The 27,492-nt window shown below is 48.2% G+C and overlaps 3 protein-coding genes across 3 annotated transcripts in view; 1 reads left to right on the forward strand and 2 right to left on the reverse strand.

The window, feature by feature from the left end:
• Positions 1-27,492, reverse strand: part of LOC135903681 (uncharacterized) — a 242,064-nt gene that overhangs the window by 173,145 nt on the left and 41,427 nt on the right. The gene's annotated exons all lie outside the window — the stretch shown is intronic.
• Positions 1-27,492, reverse strand: part of LOC135903703 (natterin-4-like) — a 283,730-nt gene that overhangs the window by 16,643 nt on the left and 239,595 nt on the right. Inside the window, exon 3 of the mRNA XM_065434055.1 lies at positions 21,671-21,781. Within this exon, the coding sequence (XP_065290127.1) occupies positions 21,671-21,781 (111 nt within the window). The remainder of the gene's footprint in view (positions 1-21,670; positions 21,782-27,492) is intronic.
• LOC135903694 (sodium-dependent nutrient amino acid transporter 1-like) lies at positions 20-26,994 on the forward strand. Its single transcript, XM_065434039.2, has 18 exons — positions 20-177; positions 3,608-3,725; positions 4,243-4,374; positions 5,020-5,195; positions 8,739-8,917; positions 10,455-10,587; positions 11,331-11,465; positions 13,151-13,254; positions 13,411-13,538; positions 14,742-14,854; positions 15,188-15,316; positions 15,899-15,998; positions 18,027-18,127; positions 18,955-19,110; positions 20,181-20,423; positions 21,183-21,353; positions 24,606-24,849; positions 26,846-26,994. Exons 2-18 carry the CDS (start codon positions 3,608-3,610, stop codon positions 26,938-26,940), a joined length of 2,457 nt encoding a protein of 818 aa, XP_065290111.1. The 5' UTR covers positions 20-177; the 3' UTR covers positions 26,941-26,994.

Below are 27,492 nucleotides of genomic sequence, written 5' to 3' on the forward strand. Positions count from 1 at the left end.
CGAGCAAGGATGAAGACGAAGCGGAAGAAGGAGAGGATGCAGGACGCGCGTGCCTCGTGATCTGCTGCTCGCGCGCTTTTTTTAAGAACAACGGCACAGAAGAAGGGGACGCACCTCCGTCCATAGCGCTTTTCTTTTCCCTCCCCGGAAAGGTCTCCACCCGCCTTGCGATCCGAGGTGAGCGCGTCGACGTATAGCGTGCATGCGTTAGGCAAACGAGTAGGCATGCCCTGGATAGGCGCCATTTAGCAAGCTTCGACCGCTTTGCCGTTATTTTACGCGTATATTTTGCCCTATCGTTTTTTTACAGATAACTCGGCGACGTTCCTTGCAACCTTTCATTATCGCCCCGTATAAGTGCGTCGATAAGCAGTGGCAGAGCCGGGTAGTTAAGCGATCAAACTGATTTCTGTTTTCATTTGAGAGTCGCGCGTTCTACTTACAATTATGGCAGCAACTTTCGCTGTTAGGCTTAGTCACGAGCTCCTGCTAACCGTTGAGACAGAACACACTTGCGCGGGGCGTATACTGCCGGTGTGTTCTGTGCGCGGAAAAATGAAATGTACTCCTTGGTCTAAATAAATGCAACGCATCCGAGAAAGTGACTTTGCGGAGATGCCCAAATCAGTCTTGAGCTTACGATACTTTCAGCATGGCGGCGTCTGTCCCAGCACCGGTAGAACGCTTCTGCATTATGCGACCTCAAAGTCAATAGGACAGGCCGCAGCAAAGATCTCTCTGGCGCCAACACAGTTTAGATATATTTGGAAAACTAGCACTAGCGCATTTCAGGAAGTTTATTTGGTTGAGTCTAAGCACGACGGACGAACAACCGATGCCGTTATATAGCGGAACGGCTACTAACTAGAATAACAGAACTTTGAAAGCTAGAACAGTTAAGCCTAGCCACAGGCTTAGCACCAAGCCTAACGCTGAAGGACAGTATAAGGCGCGATTTACGTGAGACATGCATCAATCTACTAATTGCTGTGGCTTGCTACTCTTCTGTAATTTTGAGCAAGAGCGAACGTGTACCGACATTACGATAGTTTATGAAATTGATTTAGGAACTTGTATAGCGCTAGACGGAACAATGTTTTTTAAACGTATTAGAAAGCCTCTTTTGGTGGCATTTCAATACGTACAACCGTCGTCAAACGATGTGCTTCAACCTGGGGCTCGAGATTGTTAGTCTCTTTCTGCATCCACGTTCACAGTAAAAGTGATAATAGGCATGAAATGCGTTTAGCTCCCGCTGTTGGCGACCTTCAAGAAGCGTTGAGTCAAAATCCTGAGCCGCTATCCGGGCACCCAAAACGAGAATGGAACGGGAACAACCGCGCATCGTTGCGAGAACAAAACGATATCATCCGGGCAATCGGTCAATACTTAAGATGCGGCCTTTATCCCCCAACCCTTTGTACAAAACCACATTACATACGATAGTTACTGCCCAAACAAGTTGCTTGCAATGAGGTTCTGTCCGTGACAGGAAACTATTGCGTCAATATGGACCAGTGCACAGTATGGCGTTGTGCTGTGTGGTGCCGTGTAGTGTGCCGTTGCGAACACTCACTACAGCCATTTTAATATATTAGCTATATTAGCATACAACTTAAAGAAACAGCAGTTAGCTACCAAGGCACACAGACCGCGCGGCATTTGTTACTCCGCCAGCCAATCACATAAGCAAACGAAATCGTCGTTATGCGACCTTTTCAAAATGGCGTCGTACTTCATACGTCCGGAGCGTCTGCTGTTCTTGAAGAGTCTCTTCGCCGGCGGAAGCGATGAGGTGTGCAATAGACGTGGACAAAGTCTATAGAGTCGGAGCATATAACTTTTTAAAAGTCCGCGGTACAGTTCATTTCACTGCTGAGACCATTTTACTGATGAAACTTCACGGCCAACTGAAGTGAAACTTGACTATAAATAGTTGCAGCGAAGCAAGCGTTTTATTTCAATAAAGAATTAGGTTTCCACCATTTCACTAATATAGACGAGTGAAAACGTATAAAATTACTCGCTTATAATTTCATTTTTTGTGGTTAGAACCTCATTTAGGCAACAGAGAAAGTTTGAAGTATTAACTATTTGCTGCCTCGCGGAGGAACAGTGGCTGGCGGTTATGAGGGCATGGGCAGGGCTTCCCTACGGACTTGAGTTGTATCCGACTACAGTATTTTCTCCAGTCAATCTGCTTTGCCGGTAGCCATTTCATGCTTATGCATCTACTTTCGGTAACGGGTGAGGCAGCATTTTGTTCCCAATCTACTGAACATGCAAGTGTTGTATAGCGGTTTCGGTTTCGAAACTAGGGTCACCTGCCCTCAGGGGGCGCTGTCGTAGCCAGCCGTGCGCGGCACTGGCTTCTATGGTGACCGCGCTGATACAACAGCAAACGTCATGTTTCTGTTGCCCACGCCGACGTCAACAGTACACAGATTTGCTGGCTTTGTGGGCCTCAGAATGACATCGCGATCGTTGACTGAGCGTCTCTACCTGCTACACCGCCATACATGCGTTACGTCTTTGTTTTTACACATACATATCGAAGAGAATCAGGGAAAAAATTCGAGGACACCTAAGCACTTCTTGCGAGTTGTGAATGCGAAAGCATTAACGTCCACTTGAACACTTCCGAGCGGTTCTTCCGATGAGGAAAGAGCCCGCGAGGAGTTATGAACTCCTCGTGGGCAAGCGAGCGCGTTGAGACACTTAGCCAGCGCCTCGTAGCGCACAAGGCCGGTGCACTTAGATCCGTGACGTCATGCTACCGTGCGCGACTGCCTTAGAATATAACGGGGACGCTCCCGAGCAAGCCGCGGCGATTTTGACGTCACCCCTTTCTTCATGCCAAGCTTGCTAATGGAAATTTCGGTCCAAGTAGCATGATGTCACACAGCAGAGTGCGCAGGCCTGCTATCTAGGAGTCGCTGGTTTATTAGCCCAGTGGGTAAGACGCTCGGCTTCTGAGCTTGGTGTCGCAGCTACGAAATTCACTACCGCCAACGTTTTTTCTTTCCGAATTTATTCTATTTTTTATACATTAATTTCGCTACAGCGATTACCGAGGCCAAGTTATAACGCAGGCGAGAGCTTGGGCGTTCAACGAACCACGCATATAACACGGTCTCGCGAGAGTGAACGTGACATGCTTCGGGGCGATGCCCTCTCCCCTCAAGGAACACGTGGTGCGCCAGCAGGTGTTCCCTTTCCCCTACTCTGCTCCGTCGAGGAGCCGCTGTGACGTGGCGTCGCAGCCAATGACATTTCGCCGCTTTTCGCTCAATGGACTATTTGACGCTGTTGCACCGAAAAGTTAACTGACACGCCGTGGTTGCTCAGTGGCTATGGTGTTAGGCTGCTGAGCACAAGGTCGCGAGATCCCGGCCACGGAGGCCGCATTTCGATGGGGGCGAAACGTGAAAGCACCCGTGTTCTTAGATTCAGGCGCGCGTTACAGAACCCCAGGTGGTCGAAATTTCCGGAGTCCTCCACTACGGCGTGCCTCATAATCAGAAAATGGTTTTGGCACGTAAAACCCCACAATTAAACAAAACAAAAAATAACTCGATAAAGCAATTTCTACGTCTCGTTCACGCAGATGGAGCGCCGCCTCAAGTGGGACCACAAGGCGGAATTTTTTCTTTCAAGCATTGGACTTTCCGCCGGGATCGGCAACTTGTGGCGGTTTCCGTTCCTTGTGTTTGAAAATGGCGGAGGTAAGACGCAGGTTCACGATGGACATACTGCAGCGCTTTCGTTGGCTTCTACACTGTAACGTCCGCAGTTCGGATATTCACTATCACAAAACGGTGGAGTGAGTGTACTGCACAAGGCGCAGTGTTTTGCGAAGCCTAAGAAAACAGAAAACACACTGGAAATGGCATGCCTGCTACCTGTCTCAGTGATAATACGTATCTATGTATTTGGTTAAAATTTGTCAATCATTGCCGCTTCCACACTTTTGCTTGCGAGCGCGCGTGTGCCTGTGTTTTTGCTTCATGTGTCGACACACACTGCGCCTTTTATGCGACAACATTCTTAACTGATGTTGACAGCTGCCCTAGGCACACGTACGTGCAAGCTTACATTTCTCATCCGGAATTAGTTGACACGATAGTAAACAGCAGAAACCTGTACCCCATAGGTGCACTCCTACTGTTCCGGGGAAGCTATCCCCATTAGTGTTAGCGGCCTGAAAAAGGTGCGAAAATATGCGTAACCTCATCTCCGCAGGTGCATTCCTGTTTGTATACCTGATAGTGATTGCATTGGTGGCGAAGCCGCTGTACTACCTCGAGATGTTCGTGGGACAGTTCAGCAGCTCCGGATCCATGTCCGTCTGGGCTGCCTTCCCGTTGGCAAGAGGTTAGTTGCCGCTTTCTTTTTTCCCTTATTTTCTTGTTCTTATTTTTGTTTCTCCTTCTGGAGTGCCGTGCATCAGACAGAAAGCCCAAAAAAGGGGTGACTCGTTACTCTTCTCGCGAAAAAATCCATTTTGACAAGCCCGCGCGCGCAACACACACACACACACACACACACACACACACACACACCAATATGTGGCCATGCCAATTTCACTAATGAAAACAAAACAAGGTGCAAGCAACCAAACCAGTAAATGTCAAGCCACCGCACAGCCAACCGCGCCCCATGTGCATGGCCAGCAGAAATGACATTATGCAGTTCACCCTAGCGAACGGCCCACTTATGAACATTTAGATTGTAGTTGGCCTATTATGCATGCCAAACTGTAACGTAGAGTCATATATATATATAGGGGGAGAGAGAGAGAGAGAGAGAGAGAGAGAGAGAGAGAGAGAGAGAGAGAGAGATTTAGAAAACCTTCGAGGGAACGCACGTATTAGCGAAATGAACCTGGAAACCGCTCAGACACACATTGGGCGATCACCTGTAGCACCCTAGGAAATCAGATGTCCTTCATCGAACTTATACTTCGACCGGCACTATATGGGCAAACGAGGGTGACGACGTCTCTTCGTGCCGCGACAGGAGTCGGTGCCACCATGACGGTGGGGAGTCTCTGCCTGGCGCTCTACTACAACATGTACCTGTCGTACGCGCTCATGTACCTCTACCACTCGCTCGGCTCGCACCTGCCCTGGACCGGCTGCTACACTTCCTGGGGCGCCAACACGCACGTCTGCTACATCCGCAAGCCGAACGTGGCGAGTGCCCTTCTACTATGTATATACGTACATACGTATATATACGTATATGTACGTATATACGTATATACGTACATATACGTATATACGTACCCCGCGGACACGGCACCGAAAACGAGGAATGTCGCGGCGCGGAACGCTGTGCGCTTGTCGCAAACACAAGCCGTAAGATTTAGTTTAATTAAACCAAGATGGGTGAGCATCAGGGAAAATATAAAAGGAAAACACTGGAACGAGAAACAAGCTTTACATCTGATAACGGAGAACTACCAGGAATAACCTCCGGCACTGGTGTGAAGATGGAACCATTAACCATAACAGAAACAGGAGTAATAAATCTTATACTAACTCTCGACACAAAAAAAGGACCAGGGCCAGATAACATCCCTAACATATTCCTTCATCGATATGCCGAGTGGATGGCAAAATTCCTAATACTCCTTTTTAACAAATCATTATCCACCTGTACCCTTCCTACGGAATGGAAAACTGCCAAAATAACACCTATACACAAATCAGGAAATAAATCTGATCCTTCAAACTACAGGCCCATATCATTAACCAGTACAGTATGCAAGATATTAGAACATATTATTTTAAAACACATAAACGCATATCTAGACGTAAATGATATCCTAACCCCTTGTCAGCACGGCTTTCGTAAAGGCCTTTCCACTATTACGCAATTAATTGAATTAACACATGACATATCCAAGAGCATTGATAACCAGAAACAAATAGACCTCATATTTTTAGACTTTTCGAAGGCATTTGACCGCGTGTCACACACAAAACTTCTTGCAAAACTAGAACTAACTTTGGGAAGCGGCCCTATCCTTGATTGGATCAAAAACTACCTTAGTAATCGCACACAATTTGTTGAAATTAACAACGAGAGGTCCGCGACAACTAACGTTACATCAGGAGTACCCCAAGGAAGTGTCTTAGCCCCAGTATTATTCTTAATCTTTATTAATGACTTACCCGCATATGCTTCACAGAATATCAAACTTTTTGCAGATGACTGCGTTCTTTTCCAGGAAATTAACTGCCTTGATGACCATAGAACTTTAAATAACGCCATAACAGCAGTTTCCCAGTGGTGCAAGGACTGGCAGATGGATATAAATCTAAAAAAGTCTGTTCTATTATCTATAACCAGAAAAAAACATACCTCAGCCTTCCAGTACACCATTAACAACATTCCTCTTGTATCTGTTCATGAGCATAAGTACCTTGGTGTGACACTAACATCTGACTTCAAGTGGGATTCTCACGTTAACAATATCACATCAACCGCAATAAGACAGCTCTTCTTCATTAACAGACGCCTTAAACTAGCACCATCCGAAACAAAGTTAATCACATATAAAACACTCATAAGACCGGTTCTAGAGTACGCCAACACCGTTTGGTTCCCGTTTACTAACAAACTGATCAAAAAACTTGAAGGGGTACAGCGAAAAGCGCTGAGATGCATATATAATAAACATTCCATCACAGACTCACCAACAGCATTACTGAAACGGGCAGAACTCCTAACCATGCATAACAGAGCTAAGCTTGCAAGACTAAAAATCATGTATCAGTTAATACACAATCAACTTAAACTGCCTATTATGAAATACATAACAACGTCCTCGAATAGAATAACTCGCCATAAACACACACACACATTAAGCGAATTTCCATTCCACACTGATATTTTCAAATACTCTTTTTTTCCAAGGGCGACACGCGAATGGAATAATCTTAGCACAAGTACCACTGACAGCTCATCTTTAGAAACGTTTGGTACCCTGATTGCGCATCAACTATACGCATTGCAGCAATAGTTCTTCACATTATTCACATTATTTACGTAGTTCCTTGTTGCCTTAATATTTTAACTGTGTTTGTGCTTGACTATAATCACGGCAATGATGCAATACATTTCTTTTCTTGTTGGCATTATTGTAATCTTGATTGTTGCGCGATTGTTATTACGTCAATACTGACCTTGTAACTGGTCTCTGTAACTGCAATTATCTTTGTCATAACCTCTCAGTTCTATTTATTCTCTTGTATAATTCCGTAATCAAATTGTTATATGCCCAAGTTTTTTATTGTATAAGATTTAGTAAGTAACACCTTATACCATGTTCCTTTGTATAACATACAGCCCTTCCTGTTACAATCCCTGATGGGATTCACAGTATCAATAAATGAAATGAAATGAAGCTTTACAAAAAAAAAACGTTACAGATCCCCTGGTGATCAAACATTAGTCCGGAGTCCGCCACTACAGCGTGCCTCATAACCAAATCGTGGTTTTTGCACGCAAGAACACCAGAATTCAATTCAAGACTTCGCGTAAACCAACGTCTCGTGACGTCATAAATTTTGACAAACATCCGCAGAGAAGTTTCTGTACATAATGATACTACCGGTTTCGCAGGAAGGCAGACACTTTCTAGTTTCTCCGGCATACAAAGCTGCGGAAAATACGCGGAGACAATTCTATGTCTGTGACGGGACACTATGTCCGGTTACTGCGTTTTGGCAAGAAATTACAAGTTGACTTGGAGCACCAAGCTACAAAGGAAACCCGTATAGAGGCTTCGCAGAATGAGAGCCTCGCAGTTGAAGGAAAACTTGTCCTGGTTCGGGATTCCGGACCAGGACAAAGTTTTTTAAACTGCTCGGCAGTCTTTTTTTTTTTGTGTGTGTGTGTGTGTGTGTGTGTGTGTTTGTGTGTGTTTGTGTGTGTGAAATCTGCATGGTTTTCGTCTGCAGCTTGTGCTACCAGAAGCGTGTAGGTCAATGTTTCCTTGTCATAAACTTTCCTCCACCTTGCGGGCTACCGCAGAACTGGTTTTACAAAGACGTACTACATAATGAAGCTCTAGAATACTGGCTCTTTGCCACTGGGTAGCTGTTCCTCGCAAGAAAAACAAAGGCAGTCTTATGCCTGCTGGTTTGTCTCACGGCTAGCAGCCTTAAAATTAAGTCTGTAAACGTTTTTGTGTACACCAGCGAGCTCAATTAACGCCTCCGATTATAAGAAACGTGAAAACTGTGTACTAATTCTGACCAGCCGGTGCGCAATAAATTATCAGATACGATAGTTTGACACTGATAGCTATTAAGGCTCATTTCATGCAGATGCAATCTGCCATAGCTGTTATGCTGCCAGAAAAGATCGCCAAGAAAAAGAAAACCAAATTTTTCTTCTCGATCAACGATTCGATCTTACTCTTAAAGGGTAATTATGCTAACCGCAGCACAACAAATGTTTTTCCTAATCCTCCACTAACCATAGCACAAACAAAACACCCTCAAGGGTTCAAAAATGTTAACTGCACGCTGCAGTTGGCGACTTTCTCTCGCTTGACGATCGATCGCTATGTGCCCTTATACGGCACAGCTGAACATAAGAACGTTTCTGTGAACACAATTGTTCTATGAACTTTTCCGAGGGTCGCCTTTAGGGGGAACTCGATAGGAGCTTCGCCTGTGGTCAACGCAACGCTCTCAACGCGGTGCGATTTGTCCGCTGCGCAGAGAACGTGCAAGGCTGCCGCGCAGCGCCTCTACCAGCGGTTCAAGCACCACAACATCAGCTTCGGCGTGGTCGTCAACACCACGAACAACAACATCGTGTACGTGCCGCACAGGGCCTACTCCGTCGAGATGTCGGGCTGCGTGAACGCCACCATGTCGGCCGCCGAACACTTCTACTGGTGAGCCATCTCTCTCGAGCAACTCGTATCTCCTGTATGCAGACTAGGACAAAACGCACACAAAACGAGCAAAGAAACTTCTCCCTACGTAGTACCTATAGGAAAAGTCGAAGGGCCCTAGGAATACCTAGGACATTCAAGGAGCAAAAGCCTCCACACTTTCTCTCTCGCAGCCGATCTTACTCGCGCCTGCGCGCCAACGTTGGCCGAGTCTTGAAATGCCACGGCCCTCTGTGCTACCTAGCAAATGTAAAGCCGCTTCCTGGGGAGGGGCTCACAGTTAGGGTAGAAAATAACGATTATTTGATTAAAAGTATCCCGCAAAACAATTAATATTCATCGATGTCCACCTTTCATTTAATCGACTTGATCTATTAGACATTCTAGATCGATTGTCTTCTAGGGTTTGACAGGTGTGGCGCGAAAATATTGCAATCGTTCTAGAGTGGCGGACTACGAGCAATGACTGGTGCAGCTGTAGTTGAGCGACTGTCGACTGTTTGAGTCCCGACTGATGCGTAGCGCACCTTCCCATCTATTATCCCAACTCGCACATGCCACCACGCCGCCTGAAGCCGAAGGTTTGCAACGTCCTCGCAATTGCAGGCATATTATAACAACCCAGTCGATCGTCGTGTCTCTACCAGTCCACTAAAGACGTGGCACAGCGTTCGTGCCGGTTTGGAGCATGTATTCGGCATAGCGATGGAGTTCATGTCTATTCCAGAAAACCTATAGCTTCCTAGCGTTGTTAGATATGGCGCCGTTTCCTGAGGCTACTTCGAGTTCCCCAAACCACTTCGAATCGCAGCACAGCTAATTGAGGAATGCAGAAGCAGGGGTGCCACATTCCTGAGGCAGGACACTTGCAAACAAGTTCGTACGCCGCCGGGATTAGAAGGGGCCCTCGGACAATGGAGCCCAATCGTCACCCTTCTTCGCCTTTGAAGAAGGCATTTGCCACCACTGCGGAGCCGTACCACCGGGAGCAGGTGGGCCCTCGTACAATGGAGCATCTCCGGATCCATTGCATCCCCCCCCCTTCTCCACCTTAGAAGAAGTGCATTGCAAGTCAGAGAGGCAAGACCGCAGAGAACCGCCGGGTGTGACACCGCGACACGGGCGCCAACGATTGGGCGGAAATGGCGTCATCTGAGCGGACTCTCCCATTGGTCAAACATGACGCGACTTCCAGTGCTCGAAGGGTTTATAAGAAGCATTCGAGAGAGACCAGAGCATTCCCTGATTCCCTGATTCACCTCTCTCGAACTTCTTGCCGCGGGCCGCAGCGTCCGAGTTGCTGCCGGCCCGTAATGACTGTACGACTGTTACTTGAGTCTCACCTCTCTGTATATAATGTAAAATGAATACTCCCAAGTTTGGTTTTCATCCCGAAGTCCGTCCCTCAACCCCTACAGCGTCTGTTCTCGAATGCTGGTTGTGTGGTCATTCGAAGAACGTGTCGGTTTCACCCATACAGCCCGGCCAGTTGACAACGTGCCCCAGTGTGCGAGCATTTTGTTGCCCTCTCTCGCAGGGACAAGGTACTCAAGGTGAGCCGAGGCCTGCATGACGTCCGGCCGATGAACATTGACCTGACGATCTGCTACTTCCTCGTCTGGCTCAACATCTTCCTCATCATCAGCAAGGGCATCAAGTGGTTCGGAAAGGTACGGATCACTCCCTAGTACGGTAAACACTATGCAGGTCAGGTGCAACTTCGTACTACTGACTTGGTGTAAGGAAGCAGAGTAGTAGTTTAAGTATCCCGAAACCCCGAGTCAAAGCACAGAACAGTCACAGCAGTAGCTGCGTCGGACATTCGTGCACGAACAACGCATTCTGCGATAAACCCTGAACACACTGTAAACGATGTGTGTAAAACCTCGCGGTGCGCGCCAAGCATGGCGGTGCACGTATGCACCGGCAACGATGGCACGCAGGACGAACTTTGCTTCCGTGGATCGGGAAACATCGACGACGGACGTCAACGCCATTTAGGGTCCAAAAGTCACAACTCCAAAAGCCAAAGCTAACAACTTCTGCAGAAGTTGTTAGCCAGCGCCAGTGTGTGTCGCGTCTTTCTTTTTGTGGATTGTCTTAGGTGTTTGCGCTGTAATGTTAAGCTCTGAATACATCAAGATCATCGCGCAAGGTATTTTGCTGTGTTACAAGACGTGTGATAGCGTTAGCGGTGCAGAAGGAATTCACGAAGAAAATGCTAGGATTACACAAGTTTGGGCGAGGCACGCAGAACGTTACAGCCGACAGCAACCGCGGACAGAAGTGGTTGCGAATTAGTTTATACAGGAATAAGTAATCACGCTACTTCCGCCTAACTTCTAGGGGTCTGATCTGATATGAAACATGCGCTGAATTTGCGGCCAGAATAAAGTCACCATCTCCTGTGCAGATCGTGCTGGTGACGGCGACCTGCCCCTACCTGATGCTGTTCGCGCTTCTCATGAAAGGAGTGTCCCTGGACGGCGCGAACTCTGGCGTCGGCTTAGTTTTCATTCCGGTTTGGCAGCACATTTTCACCTTTAAGGTGAGCTACAGCGACGGTGAAGACGACTTTTCCTCAGCAACATGATTTTGCAATAACCGCAAGGAACGGACGCGGCAGGAACCCAACCACGAAAATTGAACTCAGAGTTCAACTCATTAGTGGGCGAAACTGTAGCCAAAAAGAAAGACAACATTATGGAACTGCAGCGCGCACATGCGACATAAGAGGCACAAAGGTATCACACAAGCGCTGACTGGCGTTTCCGTTGCCCTGCGTCTCGTTTGTTTGTGCATGCTGGCAGTTTCATGATGAATAGCTACCAACTCGCCCAACTTTCAGTATCTTTACGAGGACAACACTTTGGTGAAGTGACAGCTGAGCGCACGGTCGCTAGATTCGAGATTCGATTCGATGATGTCGCGGGCGGAATCTGGTTAGACACCCCTGTGTCACTATTGAATTGATGGCGACGTCTACGGTTCCCAACACAGCAAATCGGTAGTAGAGGTTCACAACATGACGAAAGTGATTACGCCCCAAATCGATCGCTGGTAACTGTTAAACGGCGCACGCCCAGCAATGCGTTTTCACGTGCGAATTTGTATCTCTGCATCACCACGTGCGCTTAATTAATCTTTCCCGGTGACCGTCTTTCACCGGCTAACAAATGCCCAAAGTTATCGCCACGAGCAAGGCACACCTTTCTGTATCGAAACTTCCTGGAATGTTATCGCTAGTTCTATCTATTGTTCATGTAGCCGATGAGCATTGTGTAATCAAATATCGCGCATGCCGAGAAGTATACATTGTAGAACTTAGGCTAGCACCAGTGATTACGCTGAAAGTTATGCATAAATAGCCGACGCGTCTGATCCGCACATGATTTTCGACTATCGATGAGTGCGCTCGCCGTTATCATGCACGGTGCTTTGAGTGTTGCTTGTTTTGCTTGGCCCAGGTATGTCCAACAGTTTCTTCACTTGCGCCGTGCCGCCGTGGTTGTGCTACGTCACTACAACATGACGGTATTTCAAGGCGTAAATTTAATCAATAGTACATTGCGCAAATCGGCAGACTGGACTTCGAGTAAGATTCTCCTCTTTCTATTAGGGTGATCGTACCTTCAAAGGAAAAATTCATGTGCACTTGGATTTAGGGAACACACAATGCTGCAAAAATTGCATTTAGAGAAGCACCACGGCCAGAAGAACTGTCACCTATAGAAGCAGGTGGCGCCACTTCACCGCGACGGTCGCCGCATATCTACAGTCTCTGCTAATAACGAGGCCTAGACGGTGGCAGTACGAAGGAAGCATGAATCACCGAATCAACCATATGCCTTGCCTCGTGAGCCACTAGGACAAGGGTAGGGGGAGGTCAATAAAGCAGTGAAACAACTGAATACAGGCCTTGCCTATTCAGTTGTCTATATGCCTTGCCTCGAGAGCCACTAGGACAAGGGTAGGGGGAGGTCAATAAAGCAGTTAAACAACTGAATACAGGTTGCGTGACTGGGCGTGCAGGGAAAACAGGGGGAAGGCAGGAGATGGAAATTCCAAGTGGCCTTGAAAAAGACAAGTGCAGTTGTCGAAACGTTGCCTTCCGCTTTCACCTTGTTCTCGTTTTGCTCATCGTCGTGACTGGGCGTGGTATGATTGCAGCGAACGCGTGCCTAAATTGGTGATCGCCCAATATCTTCTCGCAATAATTCTCTCCGAAAACAGTGCTGGAGGAACGCAATCGAACAAGCCCTCATGTCCCTCTGCGTCGCCACCGGCTGCCTGACGGTCCTGGCCAGCTACAACGACTTCTACAACGACATCTTTCAGTAAGCGACCTGCTGGACACCTTGTTTGGCGCGGTATCTCGAGAGGTGCCTGCGAGATTGTTCTGCATGGCTCCACCGCACGATCCACGCTGTCTTCTCGTTAAATATTCGCTCTATACTTAGTTTTTTTTTCTTTTCTTTCGCCCGCTCATATAGGGACACGTGGTTCTTCGCCATAATGAACTTCGTATGGGGCATGCTGTCGAGCACGGCGTTCTTCTCCGCGCTGGGGAGCCAGTCCTTCCTGCTGAACGTCACCCTGCCCGAACTCGTCCTAGACGAAGGTAAAAGGGGGCGAACACGGGGAACGCATTTGACGCCTTATCTGCTATGTGAAATCGCAAGGCGTCATCGCATCCGGGCCCGGAGTATAAAGCGGACAACCGATAATGCGCAGTTCGGCCGTCATAACAGTGCGGCGATTTGAGAGCGTGGAATGGTAGCACGTAGAAAAAAAATAAAAAAAATAAAAAAGCTACACCTTTAATCGTGTTTGTCCAATGGTTAACACCTTTTCCCGTAATGGTGTAAATTCTTTTTCTGGACACGACAGTGAGCTCGAACTGTAGCTGCAGTGAGACGAGCCGTTTAGTTTGAAAACTCTGTAGCGATTGAATTAGTAGATTCTAACCGTCTGCTTGTTGCTCGAGCGTATTTACTGTGAAAACTTATCATTCCCTATTGACAACTGTCATCAGGGATTTACGAGGCTGGAGTAGTCGTAGAACCTTAGAGTTTGCAATGGTCACGAGGCCTGTCTTATCGAGGCAAGCAAAGAGTGCACCTAGTATCCGCTTGTGCTGATTGTGGTCTCCAACGAGTCATGCCCATTCCAAGAGTGGACGCGATCCGTCGGAGAGAACAAAATCGGCGCAAGCGGATAGTAGGTAACCAGCTCGTGCGCGCGCAAATACTATCTAGCACGATGACTTTACAGGGGTAACTATTAAAGGTTGTTTCATGCAGCTTTCACGTCTGTTTTCGTGTCGTGTTTGCTTGCCAGGCACGTACGCCTAAGAGGGGAAAAAAACGCTCTAAAACTTTTTCTCGCCATCAACGATTCGATCTTGCTCAAAGTGCAACGGTGCAAGCCACGGAAAAACCCAGCACCCTTAAAGGTGCACAATCTTTTGCTGTGCGCGGCTAATGAGCACAGCCACACCAGAACTACTCCGCAAATAGGCTCCATAAGGTTGACTCTCAAAGGGACCACCTTACGGCACCATGTACATTTCGAAATTTAATTCTGTAGCACGAAAAAAACTGCCTAGCAAGTCTTAGAAACAAGCCTAACAGCCTAACAAGTCTTAGAAACAAGACCGCCCAAATGAGTTAGCGCACCCGAAAAGCTAAGCTCCCTCCTGGATTCTTCTCCAATCACGCTGCGTTTCTTCGCATTACCGGTGGATAGTCTCTCAACTCTAGGATCCCTAACTGTACGTAAACGATCCCCTAATAAACTCCCCTTGCTTCTCTTTCGTGCGCAGTGCAAAGCCTGGCTTTCGTCTCCTACATCGAGGCGCTGAGCAACTTGGCTTTTCCGCAGATGTGGAGCGTGCTGTTTCTTCTCTGCATGTTTCTCCTGGGACTGAATTCCTCGGTGAGACCACACTGAAGCCCCCACACTTAGCGACGTTTAGTACTACGTATCTCAACAGCAAATTACGCAGGCATGACCAGAAACAGGTCAGAAGGAACATGTCATGAGTGTAAAATGGCTCATGAGTGTTTTTGTGGATGACGAACAGCTGGAAACGCGCACTGTTTATGATGCGTTGTCGTTGAACAAACTGCTACTAGGTATCCCTACCGTCTATGCTACTGCTGCAGTCCGTGTCTCTGTTGTTCCGTAAACTGCAGTACGTGCGCGGACACACTAAAACTCCCTAAACAGTTAATACTCAGTCTGTGCGGCTTGGAACTCTTGCCGCAGGTGTGCCTCATCCACACGGTGCTCATGTCCATCACCGAGCAGTTTCCCGGCCTCAAGGACTTCAGGATCGAACTGACGCTGCTGTTCTGCATCGGGGCCTTCCTGGCGGGCCTCCCTTTGTGCACGCCCGTAAGTTGATTTATTTCGTGTTGATGCACGCACGTAGATGTTTCAACAGGCGGAGATAATTTAGCGCTTCGCACAAGAATCGTTGACACGGACGGCAATAGTAATCTTACTCGATCTTTGAGGCAAGCCCCGCGTCACTATAGTTACTATGGGGCATCCGCATTTCCCCTGGCTGTACACGGTCACACGTTTCACATTCGTTGGTATAGCGCGCACACTTTGGAATTAATTACTCGCTGGAGCACAGAGCGGTAGAGCCACTGCACTGAATGAAAATGGAAGCGAGCTGTGGTGTACACTTGAAGCGATAGAAAAACTCGGTGAGCATCGTGAACGATTCGGGCAGGTATTTCACAGTTCACTTGCATTTGTGACTGAGTGCTTTCTTTTTTTCTCGACCGTTTAAACACGGTGGTGGTCCTATTTTATGATCTACCAGCTCTACTGCTTGCTCTTTTGCGCGTGCATGGTTCGACTGAGGTTGCTAACCGTATTACCACCGACGCATTGTTGCTTTTCTCAATTATCGAGCTGCACACTTGGCGCCGGCCACAATGAGCAGCGCGACCTGCGTTTGCGCAGACCGGGCCTTTCTTCATGAGGATCCTGGAAACCCATTTGGGCGGGTCCTTCCTGGTGGTCGTCGCGTTCGTTGAGATCATCTGCTACTCGTGGGGATACAGTAAGTTGGACGCGCGTTGATACGATTTGTAGGGGACCACAAACGAGAAAAACACATATTCCGAGAAAACGTAACATCCGATAAGCTTACCGCAGCACAGTTTTCCCCCAGCTTGCATAGGAAGCAATAGACTGTTGAAAACCCGCTCAGTAAAGCGCTTTATACTGTTGCCGAGAGTTTAACGGTTGATTAACATCAAACACTTTCTTTTGGGACCGGTCATCACACTCAACGAAGCCAACGAATTTCGATCTCGGGCTTGACTGTTCTGTACGATAACAGCCAGTTTTCGAGCCCTCTTAAGTCCTACGGTTGCCGCAAAGCATTGTGTATCGGAGTAACCGCGCAAGTTATCGAAAGTCACGAGACAGCGTCCGCAACCGCGGAAGCGGTGGCCGACCCATCGTGCCTTCATGCGCCTCCTCTCGGTTTTCTGTTTCGTGAGCCGTGTTGACATTGGCGACTACAGGCGATGATCTTTACGCGGCGACGTCTATCCTGCTATTATGCCACCTGGAAGGTTCTGCGAAGCGGCCGTTTTCAACGGCGACCATGAGCTGGACAACGCAGGCGCCGCCGACGGGCGATCGCGCTACCATGGTGCACTGTTGCAGCTTTAGAATGCAATAACCGGCTTTCCGTAATAAACGGAAACCAATACGCCTGACCATATGAAAACTATACTGGACCGGTGCTTTGGTATGCAAGAAAACGTAACAGGAACGTGTAACGTGTCCTATAGGCTGTATGCTTGGTTTTCTGTCTGCCGTTTCATACCTGGAACAGACCACGCGTTTCCACAACCTGCCACCTTCTGCCCTTTCTCCATCAACCATTCATAAGCGAGCCAAAGAATAAAGCCGTGGTCAAGTTTGTCGCATTAACGAAATAGCAAATTACGGAAACAGCAAAGCTAGCGCGTCGCATTCAGGGATCAAAAGGGTGATTTGTGATATATTGCAAGGCGTATGACAATGGGATCCTCTGCTACATAACTGCATAGCAATAGCAAGGAGCGAGAACCAGTGTGAACGGGAGCACTAACTGCTTCAGCGCTACATTGGTTTCCTATTTGTCTGATAAAGAATAGCCTTTCTGACTACAGTGCCAGAATTTGGGGGAACTGCCGGTGTTAGTCTTCCAGTTCACTATAGAAATATTTGCTTAAGTTCATTCGAACTTCGTTGCTGCTATTACTCGACATGTGCAGTGAACGCCATCTGCCTGGTATAAAGATCGTCACGTGTTCATCGCGTGTCACGTGGTCACGTCAAGTGTTGGCAGTTAATCGTTTCTCTGTACTCTTTCTCCCACGGGTTATACCTACAAGAGGATGGGAAGTCCGGCTCGTTGGTCGCTCAACTATACGCACAGTGCGGGGCAGACAAGACGAACATGATTACCGTCAAAAAGTCTGCGCTGTCTACGTGTGAACCAGCAACAAGCCCAAATAGCAACGATGATAATAATAATAATAATAATAATAATAATAATAATAATAATAATAATAATAATAATAATAATAATAATCAGCCTGGCTACGCCCCCTGTAGGACAAAGGCCTCTCCCATACTTCTCCAACTACCCCGGTCATGTGCTAATTGTCGCCATGTTGTCCCTGCAAACTTGTTGATCTCATCCGCCCATCCAACTTTCTGCCGCCCCCTGCTACGCTTCCCTTCTCTCGGAATCCATTCCGTAACCCTTAATGACCATCTATTACCTTCCCTCATCATTATTTCTTTTTCTTGACTTCAACTAAGATGTCATTAACTCGCATTTGTTCCCTCACCCAATCCGCCCTCTTCTTATCCCTTAACGTTACGCCCACCATTCTTCTTTCCATAGCTCGTTGCGTCGTCCTCAATTTATGTAGAACCATTTTCGTAAGCCTCCAAGTTTCTGCCGCGTAGGTGAGTACTGGTAAGACACAGCTGTTATGCAATTTGTTATCCACGTACGATAACCAAACAGCATTAAAACATTCCTTTTTTTTTTACTTTCTGTGACGTCAAACTGCTGCTGCAGCGGCAAAACGGCTCCTCTTCGACATCGAATTCATGTACACGGTGCCATCGTCGGTCGCGTACAAGGTGCTCTGGAGTTTCCTGGTTCCCCTCATGCTACTGGTAAGTACGGGAAGTTGCAAGGTGCTTTATTTACATTTCACACACGCACACAAAGGAAGTGATGTCCACGGTGATGCGTGTGACAACGTTGAAGGCGCAGCTCAGAAAGATAGCTGACAAGCGTGCCCGTTTTGATGCTTTAGAACTTCGTAGCAGCTCTAAGTAGGTTGAACAAGTGGTGCAAACGTATATACAACGATCTCCTAATCAGAAATACCTTCCGTTCGTGAGCCGTCTGGTAGGGTTCAATGTGAGAAGAGCCATAGAAAATCCGCAACCTATACTTTGGCTTAGTAAAAGTTACCATAGTTGTAAATGATGGTTTTGGCCACTCCTTCCTCAACGCCACCAGCGAATTCAGCCACCTCTGGAAACAACTAACAATATGTTAGATAATGCGTATATTCGTAATAATACTAACGATCGACATTTGTAGATAATGCTTTTAAACGGGCAAGTTGGTTGCTAAATTCTTGATTCGTGTTTCCAGCGCCTTCCTAAGAAAAATTATACATGACAATCATATGTGTCTGAATAGAAAGTCTACAGAAGAGAGTAAAAATTCAATATAAATACGACAGTTTCTAAACACCACTTCTGTAAGGGCAGATATAAAGGTCACGCAGAACGCGACTAACGTTTGTATTGTCCCAAGCTGATCCCATTTATTCTGTGCTCGTAACATGAATCAATGATCAGCATTTATATTTTTAAAATGGAGATTTCCGCTGGTACTGCGCTGGCGCCTACTTGGGCTTCAGTTTCACGAGAAATAGCCGCTACGAGCCGGCGCCCACTAACCCTTTCACTGCCGGGCGTCTGTGCAGCTGAGCTACTTGTCAGGCCTGTTCAGCTCGTCGAGCGCAACCCTCAGGGGCTACACGTTTCCCGTGTACGTGGACATCGGGGGCTACATGCTGTTGCTGTTCATCTTCTGCCAGATCCCACTCTACGGGCTCAGCTGGTTCAAGCAACGGGGATACGTGAGCTCCCCATTTTTCCCCCTTCATTAGCACTATACATTCGCCTCCCAAATGGGCAAAGTGATAACAGCGATGGGAAACGGAAAGACAGAAATTCGGGACGTTACCAAACAACGCTTCTACCGACCGCGAGGTGGCGACAGGCACTCGAAGAATGTGCCGTCGTGGCAGATTCCTGCGCAGGCCACGGTGATGAACGAAGCTACGAATAAACCCGAAGGACACCTATTAGGGGTGCGATCTTGTACGCGTTCCAAACTCGAACGGAGGCGGTCCGTTCTTTCCGTCGCGAAATGGGCGGTCCGTTCCGTTGTGTTCGTCCGATAGCAGACAACACGGAATGATTGACAGCAGATATCACTTCACAATTGACGTCATGGCGTTCTTCACCGTTCAAACTGACCAACCGTGTGCGGCTCGGGGGAACGGACCGCCTCCGTTCTATTTTGGAACGCGTACAAGATCGCACCCCTAAGCGCTTCACCTAATATTAGGTCTCATTCACAACTTAAGTTGTGAATGCGAAAGCATTAATGTCGAATTGAACGCCGCTGCGGTCATTCGAGTTTTGCGCTGCGAGTAATGTACCGCACTGGTACGTGCTGCCCGAGCCAGCAAGCAGCAGCAGCAGCCTGCAGTGGCAACGCTGCATGCCACCGACGTTCTGCGCGACGAGAGACCGATGAAGCAGCAGCGGCCATCAGGGACCGCAGGTGCGCGCAGCAGCTACGCCCAATGGGGGTAACGGAGATACGGACCGCGCACCCCGGCTCCCGAGAGAGAGGGTGACGTGGCGTCGCGTCGATACCCTCTCGCCTCGCGCAATACCTGGCGCGCTAACGCGGCAGTGGGTGTTCCATTTGGGCCGCTCTGCTCCATCGAGGCGCGTTCTAACTGTGGCGTCGCAGCCGACGGGAATTCGGGTGCCTATTTCGCTGTTACAGACGCCGGCTTTTTCGCTCAATGGGACATTTCATGCTTTCGCATCAAAGACCCATAGGCCACAACACATACTTGTATCACGGTAATGCATTGGGTAGACTTTCGCAGCCACCGTTCCGCATGCGCAGAACTGCGACGACGCAATGCTGCCGTCGTACAAGTGGGGCCCCGAGGAGCCGGCGCTCTTCAACGCCTACCAGGCGCGCCTGCGCAACCGCGGCCTGGTGCCCATGAGCTCGCGCTTTCCCGTGCGCTTCATCATACCGCACACGGTGCCCGCGGACGCCGTGCTGCCGGTGATGTTCGCCGCAGAGCCGGTCAAGCCGCCGTCGTGGTCGCCCGTCAGCTGGCGCCCGGGACACCACGCGGAGGTGACCAGTCTCAACATCCTCATGACGGATTATGCACGAGACGGATGCATGGCGTCGATTAAGGATTCATTCTAGACGACGCGCAAAAAGAACGAGGATCTAAAGCGAAGGACGACAAGGACGCTGCGTTCTGTGCTTCCTGGTGCCAAGGAGACATGCACTCGCCAAGACTGAAAGAAAAATAGACATTAAATCAACTAGACGCACGATAAACAGGACGCGGGTTAATCTTCCCGAGATATGCACCTGCACGCTGCGCCACATCGCCCATAAATAGTCGCGCGCCCATGCTTACATCTTCACTGTGATCAGGGGACCCGTACGGGGCACGAAATACGCCATGTTATTTTCTTTTATTCTTAGCGAGTGCGTGTTTTTTTGACACCAGTAGGTTTCCTCGAAAGGCAAGTTTTCGTCGAACACTTTTCTAAATTCTATTGCGCATCGTGTATAACGAGTCCGTTGAGACTTGCCCAAGTTGCATGCTTTCTACAGTACATTGATCACAGAGCAAAAGGCGGGCCACACATCAACTCAGTTGAGGCCAAGATGAAACGTCAGCTGAACTTTACCTAACGACAAATGAATTCCGCACCTCCAATTACTTGCGCGAAATCCCTCCAAACATTTTCCTCGCTAACATTTCTCGGCTACTGCATACGAATGTGTGCTTGTATACGTACTTGAAATGTACGTGGCACCAACCAGACCACGGTTTTCATCTTCCCTCATCGGTTTCGTACCCGCTCTCAAACCCAGGGCCACGTGGATCGACAGTGGACCCTGCCACCCAACCTGCCGGCGCTGGACCTCAACAGTTTGGCAGTCCAGATGCCCAGGGCCGACGGCGGAGTTGCACCCCCGGCGCCCGAAGCGGGTCCGAGAGCCTCGCTAATTCCGTCCCAAGCACCGACGCAGCCGCCACAGCAGGTGCGCGTTCAACCACGTGGCCTCTAATTTTGCTAGCTGTATAAATGAGAAGCACTACAAACGCAGAAATGCGATAACTCGCGACATACAGAGGTATAGCCCTATTTACAGTTGGGATCGAGGGAAAACAACCTATAAGCAACTGTCAATTACAACATCGCCTCAAAGATTGTGCAGCGCGCGAGACAGGACGCACTGCCGGATCTCGGATGCCACGGTTACAAACGCGCGTTTCCTGCACAAAAATACTGGCGGGAGCTCAGACGCTAGCGGGAGCAGGAAGTGCGGCGCTTCGCGGACAGCATAGGTTTACTCACTGGTGATCCGAATGGGCACAGGTGTCCTCCGGCCCGATGCTCGGCCTTCGGTTAGGGCTGAACAGACATGTCTTGAAAAGGGAGCCGGCGTCATGCTAATCCCGTCCAACCCTGGTGGGCGCAATGAAACGTCAGTCAAAGGGGGGAAGAATGGACGCTCACCACGAACATAAACAGAACACTTCGGCTGCCATACGTGAGGATCGTCCACAAATTTTGTGAACAACACATCCGTATGGAAGCGGAATTAAGTTTTCTTAGTGTTAATGTTCGTAGTCGACATTCATTTTTTTTCTTTTGACTATGATTAAACCCGACCAGATAAGCTTTCGGCAAACGCTCGGCTTCACGATAAATTCCTGCTAAAGGGGGCTTTGTCTTTCTCGCTTGAAACGGCTTTGTGATTTCGATCAATTTCAATGAAATATTGCGTTATGAAAACAACGATTCGTAATCATTAAACGTGAGCTCCGAAACTTATTGGCTTTATGCATTCAGAAAACATAAAATTTCTCGTAGGCTTAGAAGAATAAAGCATCACAACTTACGCTACAGGCACGCCTGAAGCCTAAAGCACGAAGATCAAACAAATATTGACCAAACATCCACATGGTCTTAGCTGAGCGATAACAGCGCCAGAGTTCTCACTGGGGATTTTCGCAGGAATCAAGGACCGAATACACAAAACCCTTCATTTGCAAGTACTATTCGCTATTGGTGGTTGGCCACTTTCGCTAACCTGTTGTCCGACAAGACTAGCTGGCATCTTACAAACACAACTGCAGCGTAAGTTATACCCCGTGGCAACCCAAGTGAAAAAAAAATAATTTTGTGAATCATTTACATACGCGTTTACTCAACACAGAGAAACATCCTTAGCTTCAGCTGAAGTCGAGGCACTGCAACATCCATCGGTTACAGGCGAAGCGATATTTACAGACGAACCCCGCCTCGGGGCGGTTTCATATGACTTCGCACTACACAGAATACAACAAACTCCAAATACCCCTCATTACAAAGTGTGCGGTTCTGTACCGACAATAGCCCACATCTACTGGCACTGTCCGAGAGCCGACACACCTCAACGTCGCTCATTTAACCCTAACACGAGAGACCTGAGTTGCCAACCTGGGCAAAACGACTTCGTCGTGGACAGCTCTCGTCCATCATCTTACCATCATGGGGGAGGAATCCCAAATCTCACCCTAGAGCAGACCTGGACATGGGTTTTGCAAATATGTTTCTCTCTCTCTCTCTCCCTCTCTCTCTCTCATATACATACAAACACTGTGGGAGCTATAGTTTAATCAGATTTATGGCCCACCATTTGGAAAAAAAGATAGCTTAACAGACATGAATGGAAAACGCTGAATAATTCTAGACTAGCTGAAGTACCGCTTGAAACATGCTTGTATTTTCTGCTAAGAAAATACAGAAACAGGACGAATAAAATTCAACGCCAGGTTTTCTTTCTGCGTCTTGAATGTCACGCCCTGACCGCGACTCTGAGGTTAGTGTGACGTCGCGTTTCTCACTCTATTTCCAGTAATTCTAGCCACTTGAAGTTGGCAAATGCTAGCAAACATTGCCGATTTACTTGTTCCATATATGAGACCATTAAACCGACGTTTGCAAGGCCCACCTTCCAAACTTCATGAACAGTTAGCAGCCACTCTCGCATGACCATTCATAAACATGTGTCAAAATGTCTGGCATCGCGGTGAGCTGATGCGAACATTTGTGAGCGCCACTACCATGCACCCATTTTCTACTTTTCTCTCTCTCTCTCTCTCTCTCTACATTCCGAGCCTTCCGTTCGAATTCAAAGGACATTAAAGAGAAACGCTAAGTTTAAACTGATGAAGTATTCTTTCAGAACTCTAAACTCAATTTTCGTTAATTCTGTGGTAATGGACTCATTATTAAGAAGAGAAAATGAAGAGCAAATTTACGTTTGTTTGTTTGTTTGTTTGTTTGTTTGTTTGTTTTTCGAGGCGTAGCTCCCAGCACCGGTACGTCCATGTGACGTCATGGATTTCAATGTACCTTCCAGAATTTCAGCCCCGGTGGATTAGTAAATGATTTTTTAAACATGCTATGTTCAGTCTCTGGCTCTTTTAGATAACAATGTAGTCCATCTTCGCCGGCAAAAGAAAAATAACGTAAGGCTCGAGCAGACTAAGGCCGCGAAAGATCTGTGACGTCACGGCAAACTGGCGCGGGAACTTCGAAGCGGCGTCGCCACCGGTCTCTCGGTTTTGCCTGTTTTCTGCCTCGCCGAAATTAAGCCTCTTCTCGTGGTAAGGCTGGTTTCTTCTGGCATCGTAAATGGGTAATTTACTAACACAGGACACTAAATATTTCTCTTTATATATGCCCTTTATAACGGATTTGTGAATTCGTATATAGATTCAAGTGCGCATATGCTATCTAATGGTAAGTGGCATATGCTATCTAATTGCTAGTGCGCATATGCTACCTAAAGAAAAGTGTAAGCGATTAAGATCTCGCAAGTAGAATCAGCCATCCAGAGCCTAAGTCAAACACTTATCCAGAGAGGAGAGGAGGACGGGGCGGTGGAAAAAGAGAGCTGAGATGAAACTTGGAGAACGGTCTCCTTACATACACAGCTCAACAGCAATACAACACAGCGAATGAATAGAACAGAACGAGTATTAATTAGCAAAAGTCATACCGATAGGATATAGTCCATAAGAACAGGCGGGTTCCCATTAGGTACACTAGATGAGGGGCTATAGTAGGTTCGTGATTATCACAGGAAACGACTGTGCGAAAGCATGGAAAGAGTCACAGAAAGAAAGAGTGAGTTGTGGGGGTCAAGGCTTATCTTCTCTTCCGTTTAATGAAGATATGGCCCATCGGTATAGAGAGCGCGAGCTTGCGCACGCCAGCGCTGAAATGTCCACCGTTGCAGGTCCGCCACTTTCTGCCGACGCTGAACCCCAACAGCCTGGGGCCGCAGTTCTCGGACTCGCCAATGCGGTTCGGCCTGCTGGGCCGCCTCTTCATCCGGCGCCACGAGGGCCACGAGGACGTGCTGGTGCCGGCCATCCCGACCCAGGAGCAGTACCTGAACCCGAGGCTGCCCCCCATGACGTACCCGGTGCAGCCCGGTGGACCCATCGAGCTCGCCGCACACGCCTCGACCACAGGGGCGGGTGCGACCCACTTTAGGGTGTTCCACTGCTTCGGGCATATAGCCCACCCCGCTGAAATTTCGCACAGTTTAGCGTTTAACGTTCACTCAAGTACCGAGATCTTACGTGCCATGGTAACAATCTTATTACGAGGTACGCCGTAACGTAGCACTGCGGTATAACTTTGACCTCTTAAGGTTCTTTGACGCGCACCTTAATTCTAAGCATGACGAGCGTTTCTTGATTTCGCACGCGTGGAAGTGCGGCTGCCGAGGCTGGGGTCGAACTAGCGACCTCGCGCAGGGTGGCGCAAGGCCAAAACCACATAGGTATATACCGCGGCGGGTGCCATTAAGGATTCATTCATCCAAAATTAGTAAATATTCCATACGCGCATTTACGCTCTCGAAGCGAGAGGTACCCATTTTAAAGTGTATACTTTCATCGGAATTTCGGCAGACTTGGCCTTTATGGAACTATAATCGTCAATTTTGTACTCCAATGGTGCACCTTCGTCACGTAGAAACCTGTTAAGAAGTTCATTCCCTTTGGAGATTATTTTGTCTAGCAGTAAGTAAATGGCACATAATTTAACGAATGTTTTGTTGCACAGCAGCCTGTTAAGATTTAACACTGTTCGGGGTGACACTCTTATCGCGATGATCAATTTTGTGTCGCATTTCGTTGCTTCGTGAAGTACAAGTAAACAATGAGACCTTTTAACGTTTAGTTTGTCACAAAGCACCACATTAATATCACACCATTGTCAATGTTTCTTTTCTCAACTAACATTGTCACATTTTATCACTTAACATTGCACAGGCAATAAACTACACTGGCATCTTTTAAAGTGGGCTTTCGGCATACAGCACTATGCTACATGTGTAAGGCTTTACTTGCAGCTGCCACAACAGCCAATATTGTGAACATTTCATTTAACTAATGCACTGCAATCAATAACATTACTACTTTCGGAACACCGCACACTCATTAACACTCACACACCCTTTGGCGGTTCAACTGCATCCCACAACAACGATGATTACTATATGCATTTTTTTTTACTTGACGCACTGCGTCCGCCATTTTAATGTCAGGAACTGTATGGCCTGCTCGATGTGCCTGGCAGTGATATGTGCCGAAGGCGCAGAGCTGACAGACAACTGGACGAATAATTATCATAACTGTTGCCGTGGGACTACGCTACGCCCTAAAGGAATCTCAGTTTCAGAGAGTACAAAGGGTGACGTTCACGTCGAACAAACTTAGCATGTTTTGCGAATACAGCAGCGGAATCGGCCAATCTATAGCACAACTTTCTCGTTCTCACATTACACCACTCCACTGAGACTAAACCACTGAGGCCACTGAGGCACAACTAAACCATTTTACTTCAATCCTGTTACATTTACGCTACCTTTATAATAATCGTTGCTATAGCAGTTCCTCCCGAGGGGCGAAGAACTGACAGTGATTGCAGGCACTGGCGTAGCAACAGGGGGGGGGGGGCTGTGGGCCCCGGGTGCATGGGGCCAGCAAGGGGGGGGGGGCGGGGGGCTGTGGGCCCCGGGTGCATGGGGCCAGCAAGGGGGGGGGGGGAGGTGTCATGTACGTCTGAAGACACCCGAAAATTGTCGATATCCCCGCCTCCCTCGACTACACCCGGGAGGGGGGGGGGGGGTGACAGAAGAGCTAAGGGCCCCTGGTGCCAGACGACCTAGCTACGCCACTGATTGCAGGGCGGATTTTTCCCACGCTTAGCCTTAACTCACGCCCGCCCGCGCGACTGCGGAGTAAACCCTCACCTTCGCCACGTATCTCGACCAATCAGCTGGTTTTAACTTCCCAAACGCCCTTAACGTACAACGACCACGGAAATTGGCTGAAGCGGCAATCGACATTATCGCTTAATAATAATTTACGAAATCTAACTAATCTTTATTTTTTTCCTCCTCCTGTCGGCCTTGTCTACGCCCTCCATTTTGCCTGACGCGGCTTGGGGATTGGACAACCGTAGGGCACGTGACCTCTCAAGCAGCCCCGGGCCCTTCTTCCCATCCGGACGCCAACCCGCAAGCCGAGCACGATGTCAGGGGAATCCTGCGCAACTGACCCACCCGGAAGCTAATAAAACGACACAGCCGCGCGTGGCTCGGTGCACCGATCTTACTATTATTACTTATACCAGAGTCCTTTATTTAAAACGCAGTAAAGGATTCCGCTTATACTATGCTGCTGGCCTTTGCCAGGCTCAGGCAGGAGAAACAATACGATGTGTTGACAATAACGCAAGGAAGCCTATATTCGCACGCCAAGAGACAGAGGATAAACATTTTCATTAGGTTAATGCAGCTTTGGAGAGGCGTCCTCATCCCAGAATGCCTTGAGCTCGGGCCGCGTCCTGGGCCCTCGCAATCAGCCGTTGCTGATCCTCGAGGTCGGAGCTGGCCAAGGCTCTCTCCCAAAGCTCGTTAGTGGGGTAAGGGTTCGGAGGATTTAATGGTAAGCCAATCGCGACAGCAGAACATTTGTCTGGTACGCGTTCCGCGGTTTTTGGCAGCTGTTTCACAGGGGCGACGTCGCAGGTGTCTCGAGTCTCTTTTTGCTGATTTTCTCGGAACCCACGTTTTCGCGTTTCTTTCCTACATCAAAAGCATAATTAAA

This window comes from Dermacentor albipictus, chromosome 9 (genome assembly GCF_038994185.2).
Source record: "Dermacentor albipictus isolate Rhodes 1998 colony chromosome 9, USDA_Dalb.pri_finalv2, whole genome shotgun sequence".
NCBI lineage: Eukaryota > Metazoa > Arthropoda > Arachnida > Ixodida > Ixodidae > Dermacentor > Dermacentor albipictus.